This window comes from Marmota monax, unplaced genomic scaffold (assembly GCF_021218885.2).
Source record: "Marmota monax isolate L192 unplaced genomic scaffold, Marmota_monax_Labrador192_F-V1.1 WCK01_AAM20220418_F8-fsc00014, whole genome shotgun sequence".
Classification (NCBI taxonomy): domain Eukaryota; kingdom Metazoa; phylum Chordata; class Mammalia; order Rodentia; family Sciuridae; genus Marmota; species Marmota monax.
In genome coordinates this window covers 12,163,548-12,188,247 of record NW_026695222.1, presented here as the reverse complement: position 1 = coordinate 12,188,247, position 24,700 = coordinate 12,163,548, and the positions used below count along the sequence as shown (strand labels likewise).

Genomic DNA, 24,700 nt, shown 5'->3' with positions numbered 1-24,700 from the left:
TCAGATCTCCCCGGAGCTGCTCAGTAACCCCTGCCCAGGGGCACCTACCTGCTTCTCTTCCCTCTCCCCAGCCAGCTCCACCGCAGCCAGTCTGGTGTCTGGCTGCCTCAGGGCCCTTGCACTTGCTAGTCCACTCTCCCCAGGTAACTACATGGTTCCTTCCTCACCTTATTCAGGTCTCTGCTCTGTCCCATAAGTGACTCCTTCATTAAAATAACCTCATGCCTCAATCCACCCCAGCTCAGGCTGCTCTGCACCTCTGCCCTGTTCCCGTGGTGTCCTGGTTTGTTGTTATATGTTCATTTATAAATCTTATCTGGGGTCTGTCTGCCCATTAGCGTTGGCTCCACAAGTGGAGATTGTGTCTGTTTCATTTGCAGCTGAGGTCTGGTGCCTAGTCCATGCCTGGCATACAGAAGGGGCTCAATAAGTGTTTGTTGGCTGAATGAATGACATCGGGGAGGGGCAACTGACTGGATGTGGGGCAAGGGGGAAGGACGAATTGAGAGTGACGGAGGTTTGGGCTTGAGCAATAGGTCAGGATGCCTCCACCCTGACCCCCAAGCTGGGGACCCTGCGTGGCCCTGATAGAGAGGACACAGAGCTATCTATAAAAAAAAAATGAGACCATTTCCTTGAAATACACGGGGCCGTAGTTTCACTGCCTGATAGTAACACTTCTCTGATATCCAATAATCAGTCGGCCACTGATTTCCCATGGCCCATAAAGTGTGTCCTTGGGTGGACAAAGGACTCAGTGTAACAGGAAGTCTGACGCTCTAAAGGGAGAGCAAGATCTCGTCACAGAGGGAGCAGCCCTGGAGACGGACACAGTGCAGCCCTGGAGATGGACATGGTGCTGTGCCCGCTCAGCCCCCAGGTCAGGTGGAGCTGTGAGCCCAGACCGGGGACCTTCTCTGTTTGCCGTAAGGATGTGGGTGGGGACTTGTGTAAGGCAGAGCAGGATGAAGGTGGCTCTCTTGCTGATGTCATGGGGTTTGAAAGGGATGTAGAGGAGTCACAATGACCCCGGGATAGGGCCCCACCCCTCCCCCACCCCCACTCCCATGGGGTCCCCAGGACCCTGGTGACCTCCGTCCAGCTCCAGACCTCCTCCTCTCACCTCTGTGCTCTGCGGGACACCTTCTGCTCACTCTTCAGCCTCTGCCCAGATGTCACCTCCTCCTGGAAGCCTGCCTGAAGCTGGAGTGGACCAGGGGCCCCTCTCCTGGGCCTGGAGCTACCTGGGATCACCTGTAATCCCCTGGGCTTCTCTGTTTCCAGCCCTCGCCCCCTCCGGCCTGTCTTGTTCACTGCCACATCCTCACCCCAGCAGTGCCAGGCACGTAGTTGGGCCATAACCCAGACTACCACATCCCCACTCCCAGGTCCGCATCCGCAGGGGTCTCGCGATGGGCATTTGGTCCTCCCTTCTTCCTTCCTTCACAAGTGTTCCTTGAGCACCTACTGTGTGCAGAGCCTCCCTCCCTGGAGCGCACCCTGGGACGAGGAAGGCAGACAGGCAGCAAGACAAAGGTGAAGCCGTTGGGACCCTGCGGAGTTGGGCAGGGGTGTGGCCCGGTCCCTGCAGGGCTGGGACACGACTGAGGGCTGTCCTGACCCAGAGGCCAGGGGAAGGTTCCCAGGGAAGAGGACGGGTGGGGTGGGCAAGAGGCCACTGCGCTGCGGAGGACGCACAGGGACAGGGCGGGGAGGGACGGGTGAGCGGACCAGCCCCTGCCGGGTGCTGGGGACTCGGCGGACCCGGGGGCCCCGGGGCGAGAGCGCGGGAGGCAGGCGGTTGGGCGCTTTTGCATCTCATTTGCATCTCATTTGCATCTGATTCGCATGGCAGCCGAGGGTTCAAGTTGAAAGCTGAAAGGGCCGCGCCAGCGCCGGGAGAGGGGGGCCTGGGGTTTCCCTCCCACAAAGACCCGGGCCACGACCTCACCCAGGGGCCACCCACGCCCCTCGGGCTGGACCTGCCATCTGGGGCGAGGAGGGGCCGCGCGGACAGGTTACTTCCTTTCAGCAGAGGTCCCCTCGCACCCAGGCCTCGCCGCGCAGAATCCCATCTGTCAGGCCCGACCTTTGACCTCTGACCTCTCTCGCCCCGCAGGCTGGAGGTGGAGGAGGGGAAAGCCCCCGCCCCGCCCCGGGCGCGGCCCCAGCCCAGCTTTCCACTCCCCGCCATCTGCCCGCTCCCGCTGGGCCACCTGCTCCACGCCAGGCCACCTCCCCCTTCCCGTCCCTTCCCTCTTTCTTTTCCTCCCTCCCTCCCTCTCCCCCCTCTCTCCCCGCCCCCCTTCCTTCTGTGCTGGCACGTGCCGGGCAAGGGCTCTACACCGCCCCCCCCAGCCCCCCACCCTATCTGAACCTTGGTTCCCAAAGGTGCCCCGCTTCTCTCCACCAGGGTCCTTGTCGCCATAGTCAGGATCCCCTGTTCTATGGGTGGCTTAAGGTTCTTTAAGTGAATTTATTTTCCTTTCCTCAAAAAACATAATCGAAAAAAAAGTTTTATAGCTCTGTAGATGGAAAGTGAATATCACCTGCCACGGTTAGAAAATACAATGGAATGGAAATGAGTCGTGTCTAGAAAATGCAAAACTCCAGAGAAAGAAAACAGATGAGTGACCAGCAGGGTAGGAAGGAGGGGGAATTGTCAAGGGGTGCAAGGAAAGTTTGGGGGGGTCATGGATATTGGTTCTTGTTATGATGGTGGTAAGAGATTATAAGTTTTTCAAAAATCATCCTAGTGTGTTTTTTTATTTTTGTACCAGAGATTGAACCCAGGGAAGCTTTGCCCCTGAGTTGTATCCCCAGCCCTTTTAAATTTTTATTTTGAGACAGGGTCTCGCTAAGTTGTCTAGGTTCTGAGATAAGTTGCCGAGGCTGGCCTTGAACTTGCCATCCTCCTGCCTCAGCCTCCTGAGTTGCTGGGTTTACAAGCATGTGCCATTGTGCCCGGCTTGCCCTAGTATAGCCTTAAAATTAGTTAATTTTATTGCATGTACAATTCACTTTTAAAAAAGAAACAAAAATTCCACCTTAGCTCCAAGTCTGAGGCTGCCTCTCTGTTAAAATTAGCCACTTTGGGAGAGCAACTCACAGAGGAACACAGATTGGTCCCTTCTCCCTGAGGAAGCCTGGAAGGAAATACTGGGAAGAGACAACCTGGACTCCGGAGTCCTGATGTCCAGTGCGGTGGCCACCGGCCTTGTGCGGCTGCTGACAGTTAAGTCAACACAATTAAGTAAGATGTAAATCCAGTTCTTCAGTTGTACTGGCCACATCGCAAGGTCTCAAGAGCCGCACAGGCCTTGGGTACCATGTTGGCGGACGCCAAGCATTCCATCCTCCCAGAAAGTTCTGGGAGAGGATTTTCCTGACGCTTCCACTTGAAACCGTCATCCCTCCCTTCCCCTGCTTCTGGAAGCGCTGGGTTTGACCCCAGCTCTGTGTCTTTCCACTCTGACTTCTTCGTGTGCGATGGATGATGACCCCAGGGCCATTTTAGCTTCTGCTTTCTGTAATTCTTTCTGAGAGCCCAGGGTGGCGGGATCCCAGGGCTTTAGACTGCAGGATTCTAAGGATTCGAAGCCCTTTGGATCAAACATTTCCAGAGGTTCAGATTCAAACCTCATTCTTTGCTCCTGGGCGGTGGAAGTCCCAGGATTTGGAGAGCTGAGGAGGCCCCACGGGGGCCGTTCCTCTCTGAGGCTCAGGCCTGAGGCTCCTCCCTCAGCTGCAGGTCTGTCCCTACCCACCCGCACCCCAAGACTGTTTACCCCCTCATTCTGTGCTCAGTGGCCTCAGGTGAGCGTGTGGGATCTCTGGGGATCTGGGCAGGAAGCCCCGCAGTTGCCCTGTGTTAGGGATTCAGCATGTGTCCCCCAAATCATATATTGTAGCATTAACCTCCAGTATGGTGGTGACTGAAGATGGGACCTTCAGGATGTGATTAGGGTTAGGTGAGATCCTGGAGAGCGGCCTTCTACAAGAAGAGTGGGAGGAGGCTCTGCCCCCCACCCCCACTCACCCGAGTCTGCAGCTCCTGGCTGCTGGGCACCTGCTACCCAGCCACGCTCCAACCTCCCTTGCCCAGCCTTCAGATGAAACCACACAAGAGACCCTGGGAGAGTCCCAAGGGCCACCACCATCATCATTGCCCCATGGTCAGGTGGTGAGCTTGGGACTGTCCTCCCCCAGTGCCCTCCTCCTCTTCCTCTTCTCCTTTTCCTCTTCCTTCTTTCGGTAGACATACTACAGTAAACAGTCTTGTTAGGTCTTTTGAGTCTGCATTAATTGCTTTGGGTCAATTTCGGAAAGCAAAGTACTGACCTCTTGATACAGCATTTAAATTTGTTCCGTCTTGTTTGGAAATATGACTGTCTTCTTCCAGAAGGGGCATCTCCATCTCATGTCCACCCACCGGGTTCAAAGGGACATGTCCGGGATGAATTTTCCTTGACTCTGCTGCCTTGCTTCTTTCCTCATGGATCATCTAAAATGTGTCTTATGCTTTTAAAAATACGCTATATGTTTTCAAGGCACAAAATCCCAAAGATATAAAACCTATGTTGTAAAAGCTTTTATCCCTCCCCGTTCCCCAGTCGCCTCAAATTGCCACCAAGAATCAGTTTCTGTTGGGTCCTTCCAGAAAAGATCAGATGTGAGTTAACACTTGTACCCTTTAAATCAAATAAATCAAAACAGAACAGAACCCCGAGGTGCACGGGGTGCACGGGAGATGGGGAGCAGTCATCTGAGCTGATTCCGTCTTGGTTTCAAGGGAGTGGAATGAAGAGTGCCAAGGTCAGGTTCTGGAGGAGGCAGAACCCGCACTCTGAACCACAGGCCTGTCAACAGGGCGAGTGCTGCTGCTACTCATGTGCTGGGTCAGGATAAAGCCACCACAACATCTAGCATCCTGGCCTAAGTCAATAGGACATGTCACATTCCTCAGCAAACAACCTGTTATCCAAGTCAGTTAATGACAGTTGGTTACCCTTCTTATTATCTGGACTGTCTTTTCCCACGGCGATGCTTTGAATCACTCTGAATTCACAGCAGGTGTTTGTAACAACTCCTAGGACACAGGGGACATCTCTCACATGCCGTTGGCACACAAAGATGCCCAGAGTCCTAGAATCGAAGTGTGTGCCCAAATGTCGTCTCTTCCTGTGGCCTAATCTGGGGTCCTGGTGGCCACCCCTTCTGCCCTCTGTCCGCTTCACCTTCATCTGGAAGTGAACCTGGGTTTTTGTTTTGTGTTGTTTGTTGTTTGCCCAGGAAGAGACATCCTTTTGCGCAAGTGTCAGCAGGGCTTTTATCCAGACATCTCAACCATCTCCCAAGCCCTGATTTAAATTATACTCCTCGGAGAAGAATCCAGTCAACACCACTGTTGCTATTCCCATTTAGCAACAGGGAGGCTGAGATCTGCAGGGCACCTAGCGCTGTGTTTGCCAAAGTAGGATATTTTAACCTCTCTCTGTTGAATACACTGCCTACTTCACTCCACATCGGATGATGTGGGGGCAGGTGTGAGCGCGTGGGACAGCTAGCTCAGAGGATTTGGGCAGCTGAGTGGAGCTTATTTGTATGGTTTCTATAGGGAGGACCAATGCAGGGAACATGAAGCTAAGGAACAGCTCTATACCCTGGGCTGACTATGCTGCCCCTCACTTGCTTTCTTTGAAGAAGCAATTTACCTGCAGCCTTGCCCGGCCTCAGTCAATAGGATAGGTCCCATACCTTAGCAAACAACCTGCTATCTGCTGGAGAAATGCAGGCTTGAAATGCCAATAAAAACACAAGTTACCCTGAAGGGGGCACTTTTGTGACTTTTACACAGACCAGATTCCAAAATTCTGGGAAATAAGGATGATTTCCTCTAACCATAAAATCTGTTAGAATAAGTTCTAATTAGAACCCATCAGCAAGGGCCAAAGGGACCTAGAGTTGTCCTGCATCTTTACCATGTATAGTGGGGACTTGAAATCGGATGTCATCCTGTTGTCAGTCAAAAGTCAAAAAGTGGACCTGGGTGGGACTCTCGGGAATCTTCCATGGGATCCCCAATAAAACTGGAGAGCAGGAAGGTTTCCACTGTCCTTCTCTCTGAGAGGACCCGCTCCTTCCCTTGAGAGTGTCCCCTTTTCCCATCACCCACCCCCCCAGTCAGGGATTGAACCCAGGGGCCCATGATCAATCACTGAGCCACACCCCCAGCCCTTTTTATTTTTTTATTTAGAGACAGAGTCTCATTAAGTTGCTTAGAGCTTTGCTGGGTTGTTGAGCCTGGCCTTGAACTCACGTTCCCATCCCCTCTATTAAACTGTGCCTACTGCTCTCAGTGACACATCTGAAATCTTTCCAGCATGATTGCAGGAACTGGTAAGAGAGGACCTCTGTGGCTGCCTCAGCGCTGGGGCAGACTTTTGACCCGCAAGTTTCCAGTGACTATTCACATTTTTACTAACTGACCTGTTATAGGAATGGCTTCAGGAAAACCTCCACTGAACGCATCGCGCTGACTCAACTTAATGTTGTGACACAAAGGTGCAGAGTCAGAGGTCGCATCTCAGTGCAGATGCATATGATCTCACAAGGCCCAGTCCCAGGCCTGAAATGTAAGCATGGAGCTGGAAGCTGGTGTGTGGAGAGTGTTCCATGGGTGTGTCAATCCCATGGAACAAATAAATATCATGTTATTTTCTAGTTATTTATGATGTTTTTGAAATTTGTCATTTGGGAGTTTATTTTCTCTTTAACCAAATCTTCATTTGTTACTTAAATTCCTAGTTTTAATTTTGTATTTCTTTTCTTAAAGAAGTCCACCTATCATGGATGATTATCCATATGTTCACAGGATATTTTGGTTATGTATTTGATAGCATTTATGCTGTACATGCAGCTTTGAAACAGATTTTAAATGTAATACTTCCTTACCATTTCTCCATATCATTAAATGTCGTTTAACTGCATCATTTTTAACAGCTGCATAATATGCCTCATAGGAAAGTGGGAATAATTAAAGGTACTAACTCAGAGGGTTATATCATGAGCACTACAAGAGTTAAGTCATGTAAAGCTACAGGGTATGTAAAAAACTCAATTAACTTAGCTCTTCCACAGGTCAGACTTACGTATATATAATCAATCCCCTTTTGATGGACACTGGGGTTGTTTCCATAATTTTGCTATGATGAATAACGCTGGGCAATATTAATTTTTGGTCATATCGTTTGTCGTTTCTCTGCAAATTTCGGGACAGCGGGATACACACATTTTAAAACTTGCTTATCATTGAGCAGTTAAGAAAATGGAGAGGGGAAGGGGCTTGCCCGAGGTCACTTAGCAAGCTAGTTGCTAAGTTGGGACTGGGAACTAGTCCCCGGCCCCTGACTGGTACCTCTTCCAGCAGAGGAAGTCCCAGCTGGAAGAGGGGCAAGGAGAAGAAAGAGAAAGAACCCGGGGCTGTGGCAGAATCGGCGAGGCGGGAAGAGGCTGGAGCCAGATGGGCGGAGCCAGGCGGGCTGCCTGGTCGCGGCGCCGGCTTCACGCGGCAGAAGCTAAGCGGTTGCCCGGCAACCGGGACGGCGCGGCGTTCGAACGGAAGCGAGGAACCAATCAGGAAGTCCGGGGCGAACCATTCCGGCGCCGGCGGGGGGGGGCACGCTCACTTCCCCTTCCTCCGCTCGGGCGGGGCCGTCGGGCAGCCGGGGCCACCTGCTCCGTCGGGGGCGGAGGGCTTCCCGGAGGAAGCCGCTGGGTCCCACGCGGCGCTGGGGCCTCCGCCTCCCGCCCTGTCCGAGCTGTCAGCCTCTCCAGTGCCCGCGTCGGAGGAGCCGGACACGCCTAGCGCGGGCTCCAGGTGAGCGCGCGGTGCCGCGAGTGCGAGCCCGGGTCCGAGGCCCTTCACCGAGCGCCTGCCGGGTGCGTGGTCCCCGCGCAGCCCCCGCGTCCTGAGTCACAGTGGGACGCCGAGGCTGAGGCAGAGCCCTAGGCCCTGAGGAGCCACCGGGAGTCCATGTCCTTCCGTGTCACCTCACAGCCACGTGTGGAGAGACCCCATGACAAGTGGTGGCCACTTTCTGAGCTCCTGAGGGCAGGGGCGCGGCTCCTGGAACCCCGGCTGGATCCTCGGCGCCCCGGCCCCACCCCGTACCGTCCTTGGGATACCCCTTCTGACACCCGTTTTCCTTCCCCAGCGGCTGGACTCAGGGTTCGTTTGAGAACCCTTGTCCCTAGAGGGTCCCAACTTAGGGTTCACTTGAGACCCTTGTCCCTAGAGGGCCCCTCTTTGGGGATCAGACGAGGCTGATCTGGCTAGATTCTGGGCTAGATTCGGGGTGGGTGGGCAGCAGATTCCAAGGCTCTGCAAGTCGCTGCTGGCCTCTTGGGAGTCTGCCCCGGGTTGGTGGTAGGCGGGTTGGGGCAGTCTCTAAACCAAAGCCACTGGTCATCAGAGACTTTGGAGTTGGGATTGAGGCTTGGACCCTCCCAGGGTGGAGCATCTAATTTAGGTTCGACTCTGCTCAGCCTCCTGGGTATGCCCCTCCCCGCAGGTTGCTATTGTAGGTCTCCTTTTGTAGGTGGGGGCTGTCACAGACTTGGCCACGCAGGGGTTGGCTCTCAGTCTGTCTGGCTTTCATTTTTGAGGCTTTGACCCATAGACTTATAGGATTTGAATGTCTTGCATCTCCTCCGAAGGGAATTCTTATCCTCTCCTCTGTACACTCCCCCTGGCTTTGGGGAGAGGAACTTGGACACTCAGGAAGAAAACAAGCCACATTCATTCATTCTTTCAACAAATGCCTGTTGACTTCATATGACCTGGCCTCTTGGCACGCTTTGCTTTTCTCAGTAATATCTGCTCCACCTTATGCCCTATATACTTTGTCTATTAGCCACTGGAATGTGATGCAGGGCAGGGGCAGGATGAGGCAAGTTAGAAACTCACTACCAGCAAAAAATCTAGGGAGCCCCAAACCTTAGTAATCAAGGTAACTTGATTAACTGGCATCTGCTGACCATTTGCTGTGCGTTCTGCTGGTGGGAGGTCAAGTCAGCCTCCGTGGAGCGCAGCCCTTCCCCCATCTCTGTCACAGTTATAAGTTCATCCCCTGATTCAGCTGTCCCACTTCTAGACAATGCTATAGGTGCAGTGATGCTGCACCTGCAGTGTGGTTTGTAACAGATGCATAGGACAGATGGATGCTAAGCTGCATGGCACAGGGGCTGATGGGAAATAATTGGACGCTGTTTATGTACTGATGTAGCATCAAGAACTGAGTCAAAGAGCAAGTGAAAACAATATGCACAGCGTGATACTGTATGTCTAGAAGAAGAGAAAGAATGTATGTCCCTACTCGCTTGCATGTGCCTCAGGTTTCTCTGGAAGGGTACACAACTGTCTGTCCCAGTGGTGCCTGTGAGGAGGAGGGCTGGGGACAGAGGTGGGAGGGAGTTGATTGTTTGGCTTTTTTAAACTTTATTCCCTTTAAAGTTTTTGAGTTTTGAAACACGTGCATTGAAAAAAATCATTAAATATTTATATTTAGTGATTAAGTATAAATAAAATTATGAGATCACTGCCCTGTCTGTGATCTGTCACTGACTTGCTATGTGACTTTGGCAAGTTTCTTCACATCTCTGGGCTGAGATAAAACACCATGATGATGAGGTCAGGCCTAGGCAGAGGGCACTCTAGGACAGGAAGTGGGCTTGGCTCTGGCTCTGTCTCACCCCCGCCTTCCCTCCTGTGTGCCAGGTCCCTCCCCAAGGTCTAGCCTGTGATTTCTCCCTCATTCAGACCCTGGTCAAGGCCCCTTTCCCCATTTTGCAACCTCAGGTGCAAACTGAGGCCCAGAATATTGAGTTGTGGAGGTGGGCACATGGGTGGCCCAGGCAGGAGCTCAGTGCCCGAGCTTCCACACCCACACCCCTCCCACAGCCGCTCATCTCTCCCTTTCTGAGGTTTGTGCAGGGTTGCTCTGGGCATGGCTGACTGCTGGGCAGGCCAGGACAGGAGCCTCAGGAAGACTCCAGAAATAGCTTGGGACCTGGCATGGCCCTGGAGGATGCCCAGTGGGTGTCTCTGACCTGGACAGCTGTGCTGAAATGGAGCTGGGCTGCCCTACTGGCTGGCCCCTGTCCATTGCCTGGAGCCTTCCTGATCCTCCTCTGGGCCAGGCAAGGGCCTCCCTGTCTCTACCAAGTCTGGGCCAGAAGGAGAGAAGCAGGTGGAGGGAACGGGGAGGGGAGGGTGTAGAGTGTCATAAAAATGACAAACATCAGAAGCCACACCTCCCAGCCTTGAAAGAAGGGCGAAAATCACTAATACCTCCTGGGCACTTACTGTGTACTCGGGACTCTACAAGTATGAACGCATTTCATTCCCTCGTCTCCTTGTGGAGCTGCTGCTGATACCATTTCTGTCTTGCAGAGGGACAGTGTGAGAGGGGTTTAAAACTTGCACAAGGTCACCTAGAAGTGGAATTCGAATCTAGGAAGCCTGTGGAGTTCCAGATTGCACTCTCTTGCCCTCCCCTTTGCTTGTATATAAAATTGACCACCTTAACTGCTTTTTAAGTGTGCAGTCAGTGACATTAGGTACATTCACATTTTGTTGAAAGTATCAACACCTTCCACCACCAGAACTTTTCCCAAACTGAAACTCCATGCCCAATAAACACTGACTTCCCATTTCCTACATTTAAAAAAAATATATATATATTTTTAGTAATAGATGGACATAATACCTTTATTTTATTTTTATGTGGTGCTAAGGATTGAACCCAATGCCTTATGTGCGAGTGCTCTACCACTGAGCCCCAGCCCCAGCCCCAGCCCTGATTTCCTCCATTTTTAATAATGAAAAATATTATATATATCTATCTCACCACGTTTTGCTTATCCATTCCTTCATTCATTGATGGACACTTGGGTCTCTTCCACCTTTTTTTTTTTTTTTGTGGGGGTACTGGGGATTGAACTCAGGGGCACTCAACCACTAAGCCACATCCCCAGCCTTATTTTCCTAGTTTTAAAAAATTATTAATTAATTAGTTAAAATTAGTATGTATGCAGCAGAATGCATTTTGATTCATTGTACACAATTGCAGCACAACTTTTCATTTCTGTGGTTGTACACGATGTAGCATCATACCATATGTGCATTCATACATGTACCTAGGGTAATGATGTCCATCTCATTCCACCATCTTTCCTGCCCGAATATTCCCTCTTCACCCCTCCCTCACCTTTGCCCAATCAAAGTTTCTCCACACGCCCTCCCTCCATTATGGATCAACATTCACTTATCAGGGAGAACATTCAGCCTTTGTTTTTTGGGGATTGGCTTACTTCGCTTAGCATGGTATTCTCCAACTCCACCCATTCACCTGCAAATGCCATTTTTATTCCCTTTTAATGCAGAGTAATATTCCATTGTGGGTATATATATACTGCAGTTTCTTTATCCATTCATCTACTGAAGGGCATCGAGGTTGGTTCCACAGTTTAGCTATTGAGCTGCTATGAACATTGATGTGGCTGCATCACTATTGTGTGCTGACTTTAAGTCCTTTGGTATAGATTGAGGAGTGGGATAGCTGGGTCAAATGGTGGTTCCATTCCAAGTTTTCCAAGGAATCTCCACACTGCTTTCCAAAGTTGTTGCACCAATTTGCAGTCCCACCAGCAATGTGTGAGTGTGCCTTTTCCCCACATCCTCACCAACACTTACTGTTGTCTGTACTCTTGATGGCTGCCATTATGAATTACTAGAGATGTTGAACATTTTCTCATATATTTGTTGATTGAATGTATATCTTTTTCTGAGAATTGTCTGTTCAGCCCCTTAGCCCATTTATTGATTGGGTGGGGTTTTTGTTTGTTTGTTTTGGTGTTAAGTTTTTTCGTTCTTTATATATCCTGGAGATTGGTGCTCTATCTGACATGCGTATGGCAAAAATTTGGTCCCAAAATGTAGGCTGTGTCTTCACCTCGTTGATTGTTTCTTTTGTGGAGAAGAAACTTTTTAGTTTGAGTCCATCCCCCAGCCCTATTTTGTATTTTATTTAGAGACAGGGTCTCACTGAGCTGCTTAGCACTTCACTGTTACTGAGGCTGGCTTTGAACTTGCCATCCTCCTGTCTCAGCCTCCTGGGCCACTGGGGCCTCTTCTACCTTTTAGTGATTTAATAATGATGCTATGGGCGAGGGTGTACAGATACTCCTTTAAGTCTCTCTTTTGATTTTTTTGGGTATACACTCAGAAGCAGAATTGAGGGATGATACTATGGCAATTTTCTGTTTAATTTTTTTTTCTTTTTGGTACTGGGGATTGAACCCAGGGGTGCTTGACCAATGAGCCACATCCCCAGCTCTTTTTATATTTTATTTAGAGACAGGGTCTCCCTAAGTTACTTAGGGCCTTACTGAGGTTGGCTTTGAACTCAGTCCTCCTGCCTTGGCCTCCCAAGCAGCTGGGATTACAGAGCGCGACACTGCGCATGGCTGTTAATTTTTTTTTTTTTTTGAGGAACTGCATACTGGTTTTCCCAGCACTGTACCATTTTAGATCCCCAACACCAGTGTGCAAGGGTCTAATTTCTCCGGGTCCTCATCTACCCTTGCTATTGTCTGTTGGTATATTTTTGGATAATGTCCTGTCCTAATGGCTGTAAGGTGGTGTCTCCTGGCTTCCACTTGCATTTCCCTAGTGATGGGTGCTTTGAGCATCTTGTCTTGTACTCCTGGCTGCTTGTGTGTCTGTGGAGGGTGTCTGGTCAAAGCACTCCCGGTTTTACTGTTCCCGTGCTGCTCTTTGACTTGCCGTCTCTGCAGCTCTGCTCGAAGTTCTGGGCTGATGGAGGCCTCGCCCAGGAGCTGAGCCCTGGAGGACAGTGAGCACAGCTCACACTTTGGTGGCAGTTGCCACACACAGGCCTCGTGTTGGGTGGGAGTCACTGTTGGACCCTGGGTGACCGTGGGATGGCGAGGAACTTACTGAGGTCTCAGCTAGTTGCTGATGGGGCTGGGACTGGAGCCCGAGCAAGTTGGTTCTGGAGTCCCTGCAGCCCCCGACAGAGGGGACAGGGCTGGGCGGGTGGGGCGCTGCCCGCAGCAGAGGGTTTTGGTTGGGTTGGTGTCCATGGAGGAAGAACGGGGCTTGACCAGCAGGGGCCAGGGTCCCCCTGCAGTGGAGGAGACCTGGGGCCACGGGGGCAGGTCTGGGAAGGCCAGCCGCAAGGTGGGGTGGGAGGGGCTGGTGGCGAGGGGCCTGGTCGCTTTGTTCCCTCCCACAGGTAATTATTAATTATAAAGGGAAACTCGGAACGTTGCAGGGGAAACTTGGCAGGCACTTCCTCGCCCAGTTAATCAGTCATCGCTGAGGACAAACTGCTGTTAGACGCTCCTGACAGGTGCACCGAGGTCACAAGAGCACTTCCGTGTCATTTCTGACCGCCTTTTGGGTTATTCCCATCTTCATTTTTAACTGAGGTGCGACTGACAAGCAGAGAAGCTGTGTGCATTTAATGTGCTCATCTTGATGGTGGCCCCGCTCCCAGTTCAGCCCCTTGGCTGAACGTCACTCTGTTTCCTCTTGTGTTTGGTCTCCAGAGGGAGAAAACATGGAAGGGTGTGGCGGAGCCCAGTGGGAGCGACACATAAACGAACATCTAAAGTGACCGGGTGTGTGATTGCTTGGAAGGGAAGAAAAGGGGTGAGTGCACTGGTGGAAGCTGCTTGGGGTCAACATGGAGGCCTCTCTGAGAAGCTGGCATTTGAAGTGAGATCTGAGGTGATGGAGTGAGAGATTGCAGGCAGGGAACAAGTGGTGCAAAGGCCCTGAGGCAGGAAAGAACTCGGCACCTTCGGGGCCAGCAGGGTGGGCTCCGTGGCTGGAGTGGGAAAGAGGCTGGCGATAAGGTGGGAGCGGTAAGCAAGTTCTCGGTCCTGGGGGGCCGGAGACCTCCACTCCTTGACCACAGAAAGGTTTCAGCCCAGCAGTGACGAAGTCTGGCTTGTTGGGAAAACATTGCCATTATTTCCCCCATTTTACAACTAAGGAAATTGAGGCCTGGAACTATAGCTTGGATGTGCTTTTGAAGGTGGCCATCCTTCTGGGACCCAGACAAAGAGGCTGTGGATTCTTTAGGGGTTCCCTGGGGGATACATCTGATGAGTGGCCAAAGCCCAAGGTTGCAAACTCTTCTTCCTCCCCCGGACCCCCCAACCCAAGCCTGGGCTCAAATCCTGGCTCTGCTCTTTGCCTGCTGTGTGACCTTGAACAGGTGGTCTCACTTCTCTGTGCCTCAGTTTTCTTATCTGCAAAACAGGCATAATGGTAGTACCTGCCTCAGAAGAGTGTGAGAATGAGTGTGAGTGGGTGTGAGAATGAGGTAAGTGAACACGTGTTGGAGTCTAGAACAGTGCCTGGAGCAGGGGCCACGGGGAGGAGGCTGGCTCTTCCCTGTGTCGTGGGAATCGTCTGTTGCTCTGTGTCCTACTACCAGTGCCTCAGGAGGTTCCTCTCCCTGTCACCTGCTGCTGCCTCAGTGGAGGACCAAGCAGGGAGCCTGTGCGCCATTGTTGGGGGCAATGGTCTTATACCCAGTCTCCTAAAATTGGAGACTGGAGCAAAGCTGACTTCCTGCCTCCTAGTGCCCCCACTCAGTTCTGGCCCAGCCTCACCCAGACACAGAAATGGAACCGACTCCTCTGGCCTTCCCCCCTCTGGGGCCTGCAGACACCTCTTTCCCTGGGCCTCGGGATCCCAGTGGAAAACAGCCTAATCTAGCACCCACCTGGGTGGCACAGGGGGCTCAAGGAGGCTGAGGGGACACAGCCATCGCCCTCTCAGGGGTTCCTTTGTGGGCAGTGCCCCAGCCTCTTCTGTAAAATAGGGTCACAGAGTGCCTGCCTCCGGGAGGCCTGGAGGTTTGAGTACCTGCAGTGCCTGGCCTTGAACTCCAGGACCGTCACTATTATGGCTCTGCCCATGTCTCCTGTTTTGACAAAGCCGCTGTGGTCATCCCCGGCCCTTGGAGCTCACACTGGCCTGCCCCTCAATGTCCGAGTCTCCTTGTTCATAGACTAGAGGGGGCAGCAACCCCCCAGAGCTGCCAGGGAGAAGGAGTTGATCTGGGGGGAAGTGCCCAGGTTGGTCGGCCGGTCCCAGCCTCAGTTTTCCATTCCTGCGTCCACTGGGGATAACAGTGGAGCTGACCTCATCGTGTCCCGGCCCGGGAGGGAGAGTCAAGTGGGTTAATTAACCCAGGAAAGCCACTTTCGCAGCCCTGCACAGGGACAGGACGCAGGGTGGCTGAGACTGAGAGAGGGGCGCGGTTTGCCACCCCTAAGCTCCGTGCTTCCTGACAGCGTCGTCGAAGGGGCTTGAATGTCGTCCCACGTGCTGTGGGCTGTCCCGAGGAGGAGCTCCCTGCCGTCCGGGCACCCAGCCAGCTGTCAGTGCGCTGGGGCTCGGCTCCAGCCCCTGCCTGGCTTACTTCCCCCTTTTGGGTAATACCCGGGCTGGCGGGTTCACCTGCCCGCAGCCGCCGGAAGTTGCGCAAAGGCGGGTAACCTGAGCCCCAGGTGGGCCGGCGAGGAGCTCTGGCCCGTTGCAGCCAGGTAGGTGCTGGCGGGGGTGGGACAGGGTCCTCTGGCCCTGGTGGGGGCAACCCCGGTGCTCTTCCCTCCCCCAGTGGCAGGGACCTCGAGGGCAGGTGCTCCCCTTTCAGACTTAAGGCGGTCGCAGGAATCGTGTCGTCAGTCCCCTCATGTGAGATAAAGACCGACCCAGGTTCAGAGAGGGCAGCCGGTATTGGGTGTCACACAGCATGCCGCTTTGCTAGAGGACTTCACTGCTAGAGGATTTCCCAGAAGTGAGGGGGAGCAGCTGCCAAACCTGGAACCCCGGTTCCCCCACCCATTCCATGGCCTCCTGAGGATAACACGGGCTGGGGAAGGAGAAGGGGCTGGGGAGGGTGGGCCAGGTGGCCTGCGAGGCCCAGGGAGGAGAAGGGTTTGTTGGGTTTTGTGGGCACCATTTGAAAAATCCATGGGTGGGGCCTTGGGTGGTGGGAGGAGGCCATAGGGAGGACATAGAGTTCCACCTGGTGATTGGGGCCAAGGCTTCTCCTCACAGGGGTTACCGTGACATGGGACTGTGCAGGTCTGCCCACCGATTAACCTCTGTTTTGTGCGCCTCTGTTCATGACGGGGGCTTAGACGCCCTTGTGGAGCAGGCTTCTGAGGGACTGGTGTCTGATGTTCAGAGTCGTAGCACAGGACAGCGAGTGGAGGGCCACCGTTTCCCCAGGTGCTGCACACCTTCTTGACCTGTCATCTCTTTTGCTTAGAGCCACCTAACTCCCCAGGGAGGTCTATTTTTAGCTGCAGTTCACAGATAAGGAAACCTGGTGTGTTGGAGGCCGGTGTCTTGCCCGAAGCCAACTCAGGACAAGCACCAAGTGGGTGGGTGAGCAGCGGCCCTGGACCAGTGCTCCAAAGCTGGGCTTGGTGACTTGCTCAGCCGGAGGGGACCCTGGGGTCCGCAGGTTCGGTCAGAGGAAGTGGGTGTCAGAGTGGAGCTCCAGAGGGGCTTCTGACCTGGCCCTGCTCATCTGACCTCCTTCCTCCCCGCTTCCCCGTTGGTGCTTGGGAGGGATCCGCCTCTGCCACCAACGGGTTTGACTGGTTTGGGTGGCAGCAGCCCCATGGGGAGTGGGTGGGCGGGGCAGAGTCTGGCCACCTCAACACAGCTGAGAGGGCCGCTCCTCCCTCAGACCTTCCTGGGGTTCCGTCCTGAGTGGGGCTGGCCTTCCCTTCCCACCTGCCCATCCCTTCTCCCTCCAGGGCAGCGCTGGCTGTGGGGCCAGCTGGGCCCAAGGTTGTACTCTCAACACTGCTGCTGAGCTCTCAAGCTGCAGACTGGGGTGAGGGGGAGCAGATATGTTTGCAGCTATATTTTGTGTGTCCAGAATGTGCGGTGTTTTAAAATTCAGTATTACTGGAGATGCAGAGTTAAGAAAGTAGACTTTGCATGCACTTGTGCCTTGCCTGCCTGCTGAGGGCTTGGGGTGTGCTTCATCTCCGTCTGCGTTCACACCTGGCTCCCGTGTACCTTTTGATTCAATGAATACTCGCATGGGCTTCGAGCCGTACCTGAAGGTGAGCCTCCCGGTGCAGGGACCACTGGCCATGTGCAGCTCTTAAGAACTTGAAATGATGCTAATGTGATTCGGGAGTTGAATTTAAGTTTTTATTTAATTTGAATTTTTAGATAACATTGAATAGACCCATGGGGCTAATGGCTACTTGATTGGACACGGGTCTAGATGGCCTGAACTGCAGGTCCCTTTGGGGACTTAGACTAAATACCTACCCTGTGTTTTGCAGATGAGAAGTTTTGGGACTTAGAAGGTGGGTTTTCTTCTACTCCATCTCCAAGGGCCCTGGAAGTATAGGGGGGAGTGGTGAACCTTGGGCCCTGGGTCTTCCTTGGAAACGGGGACAGGGCTGGCTTATCCCTGGGACATGAGGCCCCTCATGTATGTACGAGTGGCTGTGTGGATACCTGTGCACTCAGGTGTGGGTCCTCTAGCCTGAGAGTGCCTGCCCTTCCAGCACCTGCTGGCAGATCAAGGGTCTGCTGGGTCCCCTGTACAGGGCTGTGTGACCTTGGAGCAGCATTACTCAGGGTTGACAAGATCATATCAGCTGGAGTCCCACACTGGAGGCTGACTGGTTCTGAACTCCTCTGGGGTAGGGGTGGGGATTTTCTGCTCCTCCCCTACAGCTCAGCTCCCACGCCTGGGGCATGGCGTGTCTAGGCAGGTGAATGGCACAGAGTAGCTTCCTGCCCGGGAGGGTGAGGGGTGGAGGTGGTACCAGGCTCCTGTGGGCAGTCCAGGTGCAGAGGGACTAGAGCCCTTTCTCTTGGTCACTTAATCTCAACACCCTTGTCACCAGCACCTCCCTGCTTGGAGGCAAGGCAGAGCCTGGATTAGTTTAAGCAAGTTGGTTGCCTCCCTGAACTTCAGTTTCCCCATCCACAAAATGGGGCCATTGACAGGACGCTGAGGTTCCGCCTGCTGATGCCCGTCACAGAGCCTGGAGCCTGCTTTGCTCCCTTGAAGGTGTGCCTGGCCCTGTCTGTCTTCTCTTAACACCTTTTTTCTCTCTGCCAGGGCTGGTGCGGACCCCGGCCACAAGGAGGTGATTTGGGTGGGGCAATGGGCCTTCAGCTGTTGCTGGCTGCCTGATGATTGGCTCCCGGCGGGGCGGGGCGGGGCCTTCAGCTTATAATGAGACGGGCGTCTCATCCTCGCGCAGCCGGGGTGAGCCTTTGTCTGAGCGAGCTCTGCCCCTTCTCTTTCCTTCCCCCAGCCATTGCCGGCGTCCAGCTGCCAACTCTGTGCCGGGGATCCCTGTCTCCTCCTTTCTCTGGTCCGCCCCGACGCGTGCCCTCGGGGGATGTAGCGGCCATGCCCGTGGACACGCTGAGCCCCGCGGCCGCCGCCGCCCCCTCCTTACCTTTTCGCCTGCGGACCAAGGTTCCCGGCTACCTCCTGCGGAGGCCAGCGGACGGCGGAGCGCGGAAACCCAGTGCCGTGGAGCGCCTGGAGGCCGACAAGGCCAAGTACGTCAAGAGCCTGCACGTAGCGAACACCCGCCAGGAACCGGTGCAGCCTTTGCTGTCCAAACAGCCGCTCTTCAGCCCCGGGACTCGCCGCACGGTGCTCACGCCTAGCCGCCGCGCCCTGCCCGGCCCTGGTCGCCGGCCCCAGCTGGACCTGGACATCCTTAGCAGTCTCATCAACTTGTGTGACAGTCCTGTGTTACCTGCCGAGGTCAGCCGTACCCCCGGACGGGCAGAGGGAGCCTTCCAGCACCCCCCAGCCACACCTCCGCGCCCACCTCCCAGCACTGCCGCGGTCCGCCGAGTGGACGTTCGCCCGCTGCCTGCCTCACCCGCCCGGCCTTGCCCATCACCTGGCACCACCGCCGCCTCCAGCCCAGGCCGGCCACCGGGTTTGCAACGCTCCAAGTCGGACTTGAGTGAGCGCTTCTCCAGGGCAGCTGCCGACCTTGAGCGCTTTTTTAACTTCTGTGGTCTGGATCCAGAGGAGGCACGGGGGTTGGGGGTGGCCCACCTGGCACGGGCCAGCTCGGACATCGTGTCCCTGGCGGGGCCCAGTGCTGGGCCGGGCAGCTCTGAGGGGGGCTGTTCCCACCGCAGCTCTGCCACTGTAGAGGAGCGGACCCAGGAGCGGGTCCCCTATGGCGTGTCAGTGGTAGAACGCAACGCCCGCGTGATCAAGTGGCTCTATGGGTTGCGGCAGGCACGGGAGACCCCAGCAGCCGAGGGCTAGCCCTCTAGGACTCGAAATTCACCACAGGACAGATCTTGGAGAGGCACTTGGCCCTTGACCTCTCCTGCATCCTCGCCTGGGTCTCTGGACAGACCAGAGGCAGCTCCCTTGTTTGAACTTGGTGTAGAGGCAGAAGCTTCCACCTAGACCAGTATCCTCTGGCAAGGACTGATCCTGGAGAGGGTTGCTCTTGGCCTTGGACCCTCCTCCCTTCATACAAGGGTTCTGACATGGGCAAAAACCCTTGCTTGGTTCCTGTGCTGGGGCTGGCATCTGGCCATTTAGCCCTCCCCATTGGGAGTGGGGGACCGAGGGATGTGCCAAGCCTGTCTACCCAGTGACTCTGTTTCCTCCTTCCTTCCTTGTTTTCTGTCCCTTGTTGACTTCCTCTTCCTTACCCAGTGGGCCCTGGCTTCCTGGGAACTCACCCTGGGGTGGGGGGTGGCCGGGAGGAAGGGGCCTATCTACTGCTCTTCCTGCTCTTTGGCAGCTGGCCGAGATGGGTAGGCTGTAGGGGCCGGTTGGGGTCTGCACTGCTCTGACTTCCCTCCCTTTGGTTAATAAATGCTTGTTTCTCCAGGCTGGGCCTTCAGACTCTTCTGTCTTCACAGGGGGAAGGCGGAGGAAGCTTCAGAGTAGAGGAGGTCAGTGGCTGGCTTGAGCTTGCCCCAGGGAGGGTCCTCAGAACGCTTTATTCATAGAGGAGGAGACAGATCCAGCCAATGAGAGGGGACAGAGCTGGGACAGGACCACGGCCTTCCCCTGCACCAGGAAGTGGGCCGGTGGTAGAAGGTCTGGCAGTCATGCCGGCACCCTCCCAGCCTTGAATGTCCCCCCATCCCCACCCTGCCTAGTTCCCAAGGGGGCAGGACTCTCAGAGAGGGCAAGCACTGGATTCAGGGTCACAGGGACCACAGAGTGTGATGGGAAGTTGGAGTACTTGGAGGAAGAGGTACTTGAGGTGGACAGCATAGCATGGGTGGCCTTACCTCTAACTCTGGGTGATTCTGGATATACCAGTCCTCCTCCTGGGCCTCAGAGGGGGAGCCAGGGGGGACAGACCCTAGTTGGGACTGTGTTGTATTCTTGTATCCTGGGCCCTTCATGCTGTATCCTAATACTTGGGGGCCGGGCGGGAGGAGCCAGCCCTGGGCTGTGAGGTCCCAGCCCCTCCTAATCTCCTTTCAAGTTAGCTACCTGCCAGGAAACCACTCTTGCCTGGTGGACTGGCTAGGGCCAGGCACACGGAGAGCGACATCCTGGGGGGGCCAGCCTGCCCCATGGTGGGAGTCGGGGGGCTGGGCAGTGTTTCCTCCTGCACAAGCTGCCTGGGCTGCTGCACTCAGGAACAGGAAGCGCTAATGGGGGCTCTGGTGACAGGTTTGATGTAGGTTTTATTTTAAGCATAAAGAGGAGATTTCCGCTGGGCTGTTGACAGATATCCAGATCAGCCCAGCTGTCTGTCCGCCCTGGCCACAACCCGGCCCCTGTTACCTGGGTCGTGCTGCGTGGTTTGGGAAAGAAGGGGTGATCGGGTAATAGAAGATGATGGTGTTTGAGCTCACGAGAGTGGGGACTGAGGCATGAGGAGGGAGGACTGTGACCTGCCACAGGTGCCCCACAAGGTGGACAGGGCAGGAACTGGGCCCCTGGATCCCCATGCAAAAAGAGAGATGGGACCAGTGAGACCAGGCCACAAAGGTGGCTCTCCTTGAGGAGTGAGAGACCAGCCCATCAGGAGCCCTGCTGACCTGCTGTCATCGCCCCTTGCTACCCCAGAAGGCGGTGGGCTTGCTGCCTGTCACATATGAAGGACTGAGGCGCAGACTGGTGGGGGCCCCTGGCTCCTGAGGGTGTCAGGTGCTGGGCTCATCCTCTCACTGAATTCTCAGGGGGGCCTTTGGAGAGTCGCGTGTATCACCTCAGAGCAGGAGGTTGAACTCAGGGAAGGGTGATGACTTGTGGGCTGTCACAGAGCGGGCCTGCAGGACATCCCGGGCATGCCGTGGTCACAGTGGCATCCTGGGTCCCTGATTCTCCAGTACACTCCTCCTCTCCCTTCCCCATCCGGGCAGTGTGTCCTTCTTGTTATTACTGAGCCCCTCCCAGGTGCCCAGAAGGCACGGAACAGCCAAGCGGGAACAGGTGTGGCAGGCGCATCCTGTACCATAAAGTGGGTGTGTTCGGGGTCTTCTCCCCGGGAACAGGACTGCTCGTGGGAACTGGGCCCAGGGATGAGCGAGGGGGCATCAATCTGTTGGCCAGAGAGCTGGGGGGTGGGGTGGGGGGGCGTTGGGGAAGGGGCAGAGGCGTCAGTCAGCCTTGATTTCTGTAACAGGTGCTGCCTGGCCCTGGGAGGGCCCCCCTCCTCCAGGCTTCTGGGGCCTGCAGAGGGAGCAGGTTGGGGGCTCCCCCTCCCGCCCTCTGCCGGCTTTGGGAAACAGCCCCTCTATTGTTCCGGCTCCAGTTGGAGGGTGGGCCGCTGCTTTCACGCCTGTGAGGGCCAGCAGCTGCTGCCTGGTCTTCGGGGGCTGCCCAGCCTCCAAGGCAGCACTCCCCTGGGCCCCCCTGGCCCCAGCTGCCTAGCCCCTAATTAGGCAGAGACGAGACTTGCTCCCTGATCTATTTCCCAGCAGCTAATTATATCTATCCCTGTGGGACTGGGAGACCAGAAACCTGGCTGCTCTCTTGTGTCCTAGAGGTGATCGCCTGGGGAAGCCCCTGCCCCACTGGACCTCAGTGAGTCTTTTGGCCGAGAGTGGCCTTTGCTGCAGGAGCTGTTGCTGATGAAATGGTCTGCTTGTGCCACTGAGGTTTTCAGGAGGACAGGGAGATCACCCCTGTCCTGCCTGACAGCCTGGGCCCAGGGCAGCAGGCGGGGTGAGGTCCTTGAACGCCAGGGTTTCAGGGTAGGATAGGGTCCAGGAGAGACGTGGTGACCCACAGGCACACACATGGGAAGGCTAGAGGTGTGTGGGTCCCTCTGGACCTGAGACAGAATGCCCTGTCCAGGATTTAAAAATGCAGTATTATTTTTCAAATAATACCCTCATATGTTTCCTCCACCATTTCCTGCCTTCCTTCCTGCCTTCTTCTTTTTTTTTTTTTTGGTACCAGGGATTGAGCTCAGGGGCACTCGACCACTGAGCCACCTCCCAGCCCTATCTTATATTTTATTTAGAGACAGGGTCTCACTGAGTTGCTTAGTGCCTCAGTTGCTGAGTCTGGCTTTGAACTTGTGATCCTCCTGCCTCAGCCTCCCAAGCTGCTGGGATGAAAGGCGTGGGCCACCACCATGCCCAGCTCCCCCAGCATCTTATTAAGGAAAAAATTCAAACATAAAGTTGAAAGAACTATACACGGAACACTCATATACCCACCTGCTGGTGCACAATTGTTAACATTTTGCTGTCCCTCTCTATCAATAATCCACCCATCTAGCCATCCTTCTACCCTTCCATTAATACCACTTTTTCTTTTTTTAAAGCTTTTCAAAGTTGCAAGCAGTGGGTTTCACTCCAGGCACTTGAGCATGGGTATCGTTAGCTAGAGTTCAATATTGGCTCCTGTTCCCTTTTTTTTTTTTCTTCCTGGAGTTAAAATTTACATACAGCGAAATGCACAGCTCTTCAATGTATCGCTTGCTGAGTTCAGACAAGTGCATACTGTACTCCAAACCCCAGTCGGGATATGAAACATCATCACCATGGGAAGTTCCCTGGTGTCCTTCTCTTGCCAATTCCTGCCTCTGCCTCACGGATATCTCTATATATCTATGTAAACTCAATAACATGAGCCTGGCACTGTGGTGCACACCGATAATCCCAGTGATTTAGGAGGCCGAGGCAGGAGGATCCCAAGTTCAAGACCAGCCTCAGAAGTTTAGCAAGGCCCTGAGCAACTTAGACCCTGTCTCAAAATAAAAAATAAAAAGTGCTGGGGATGTGGCTCAGTGATTAAATGCCCCTGGGTTCAATCCCTGGCACACAAAAAATAAATAAAAACAAACAAACAATAAGTAAATAGCACTAATAAAAACATTCTCTGGCTCCATCCTTTTCTCCCGGCCCTACTCCCCAAGGCAACAACCTTCAGCTCTTGAAGCCATTCCTCCTGGTACTTTCCTCCATATAGGTTTTTAAAAAATATTTATTTTTTTAGTTTTAGGTGGACACAAAGTCTTTATCTTACTTTTCTGAGGTGCTGAGGGTCAAACCCAGTGCCTCGTGCATTTTCCTCCCTATTTTTAAGTCACCTGCTTGTCTTGCTGTTGGTTCATTTCAGGAGACCAAGGCTGAGCGATGTTCCAGTCTGATGTCTTCAGTGTGGCTTCTGCAGTTTGATTCTGTGGCTCTGAATCTGCCCTTACTGGCCATAGGACCTTGGGCTCCTCAGGCCTCAGTTTTCTCGTTGGTAAGATGAGAATAATAAGAGTATCTAGGTTTCTGGATTGTCAGGAGGATCACCGTGCAGAGTGCTGAGCGCAGTGGACATGCCTGTAAGGGGTCAAAGTGCTTTTTGTATTACTATCAAGGAAGGCTGAGCGTCCCTCACCCCCCCTACCTTCCATTCTCCGTTGATCACACTTTTTTGTTACGTGAACATTTAGTGTAATCTATATCATGACTTTATAAATACTGCTTCTCCTGCTAAGCCATGCCACACATTTTGGTGGCATTTCCTGGGTCACTACCTGCTTTGCTTGTCCCTTTGCTTGGGTTGTCTGACACTCTCCCCCACAGTTACCTCCCACACAGCAGCTGAGTTTCGGAAGCTGATCTCCTTCCTGAAACTCTTCAAGTGCTTCCCCTTTTCCCTTTAGGGTTGGAGCCAAGTCCATCAATAGAACTTGTTGCAAGCTCTGTAAGGTCAGCATCTGTGAGCACCTCACTGGGTTCTGGGCACTGTGGTAGCCAGACACCCACGTGCATCTCCAAGAGGGATAAGAGCTGAAGCTGTGGCCTCTGCTCCCCTCATCCACCCCTGGTCTGTCCACTTACCTGGGAACCCCTCTGTCGGTCTGGGAATCTCAGGCCCTTAGGGAGCCCATATCCATTCACATAGAAAATGGGGACCATTTAGTCATGCTGCAAGCACCCCCTGCCCACGTGGCTTGGGGCTGTGTTCTGGTGTGTATGTTTGGGTCTCCCGTCCCTCCAGGGGCTCACAGAGGCCTGGGGGAGAGTGACGAGGCTGTGGGTGGCTGGGGAGCAGGGGAGGAAGGGAGCAGCTTCTCAGAGGAGGGACCATTGGAGGGGCCTGATGGGTCATGTGTCAGGGGTGAGCTGAGAACTTCAGGTTCCATG

The 24,700-nt window shown here is 54.1% G+C and overlaps 1 protein-coding gene across 2 annotated transcripts; it reads left to right on the top strand.

The window, feature by feature from the left end:
• The first annotated feature begins 7,712 nt into the window (after positions 1-7,712).
• On the top strand, positions 7,713-19,973 carry Fam110a (family with sequence similarity 110 member A). Of its 2 annotated transcripts, none has more exons than XM_046433945.2 (2): positions 7,713-7,879; positions 18,409-19,973. In XM_046433945.2, exon 2 carries the CDS (start codon positions 18,507-18,509, stop codon positions 19,392-19,394), a length of 888 nt encoding a protein of 295 aa, XP_046289901.1. In that variant the 5' UTR covers positions 7,713-7,879; positions 18,409-18,506; the 3' UTR covers positions 19,395-19,973. The 2 variants fall into 2 exon arrangements, with proteins under 2 accessions (XP_046289901.1, XP_046289903.1); XM_046433947.2 differs by lacking the exon at positions 7,713-7,879 and adding an exon at positions 13,335-15,648.
• Positions 19,974-24,700: the final 4,727 nt, after the last annotated feature.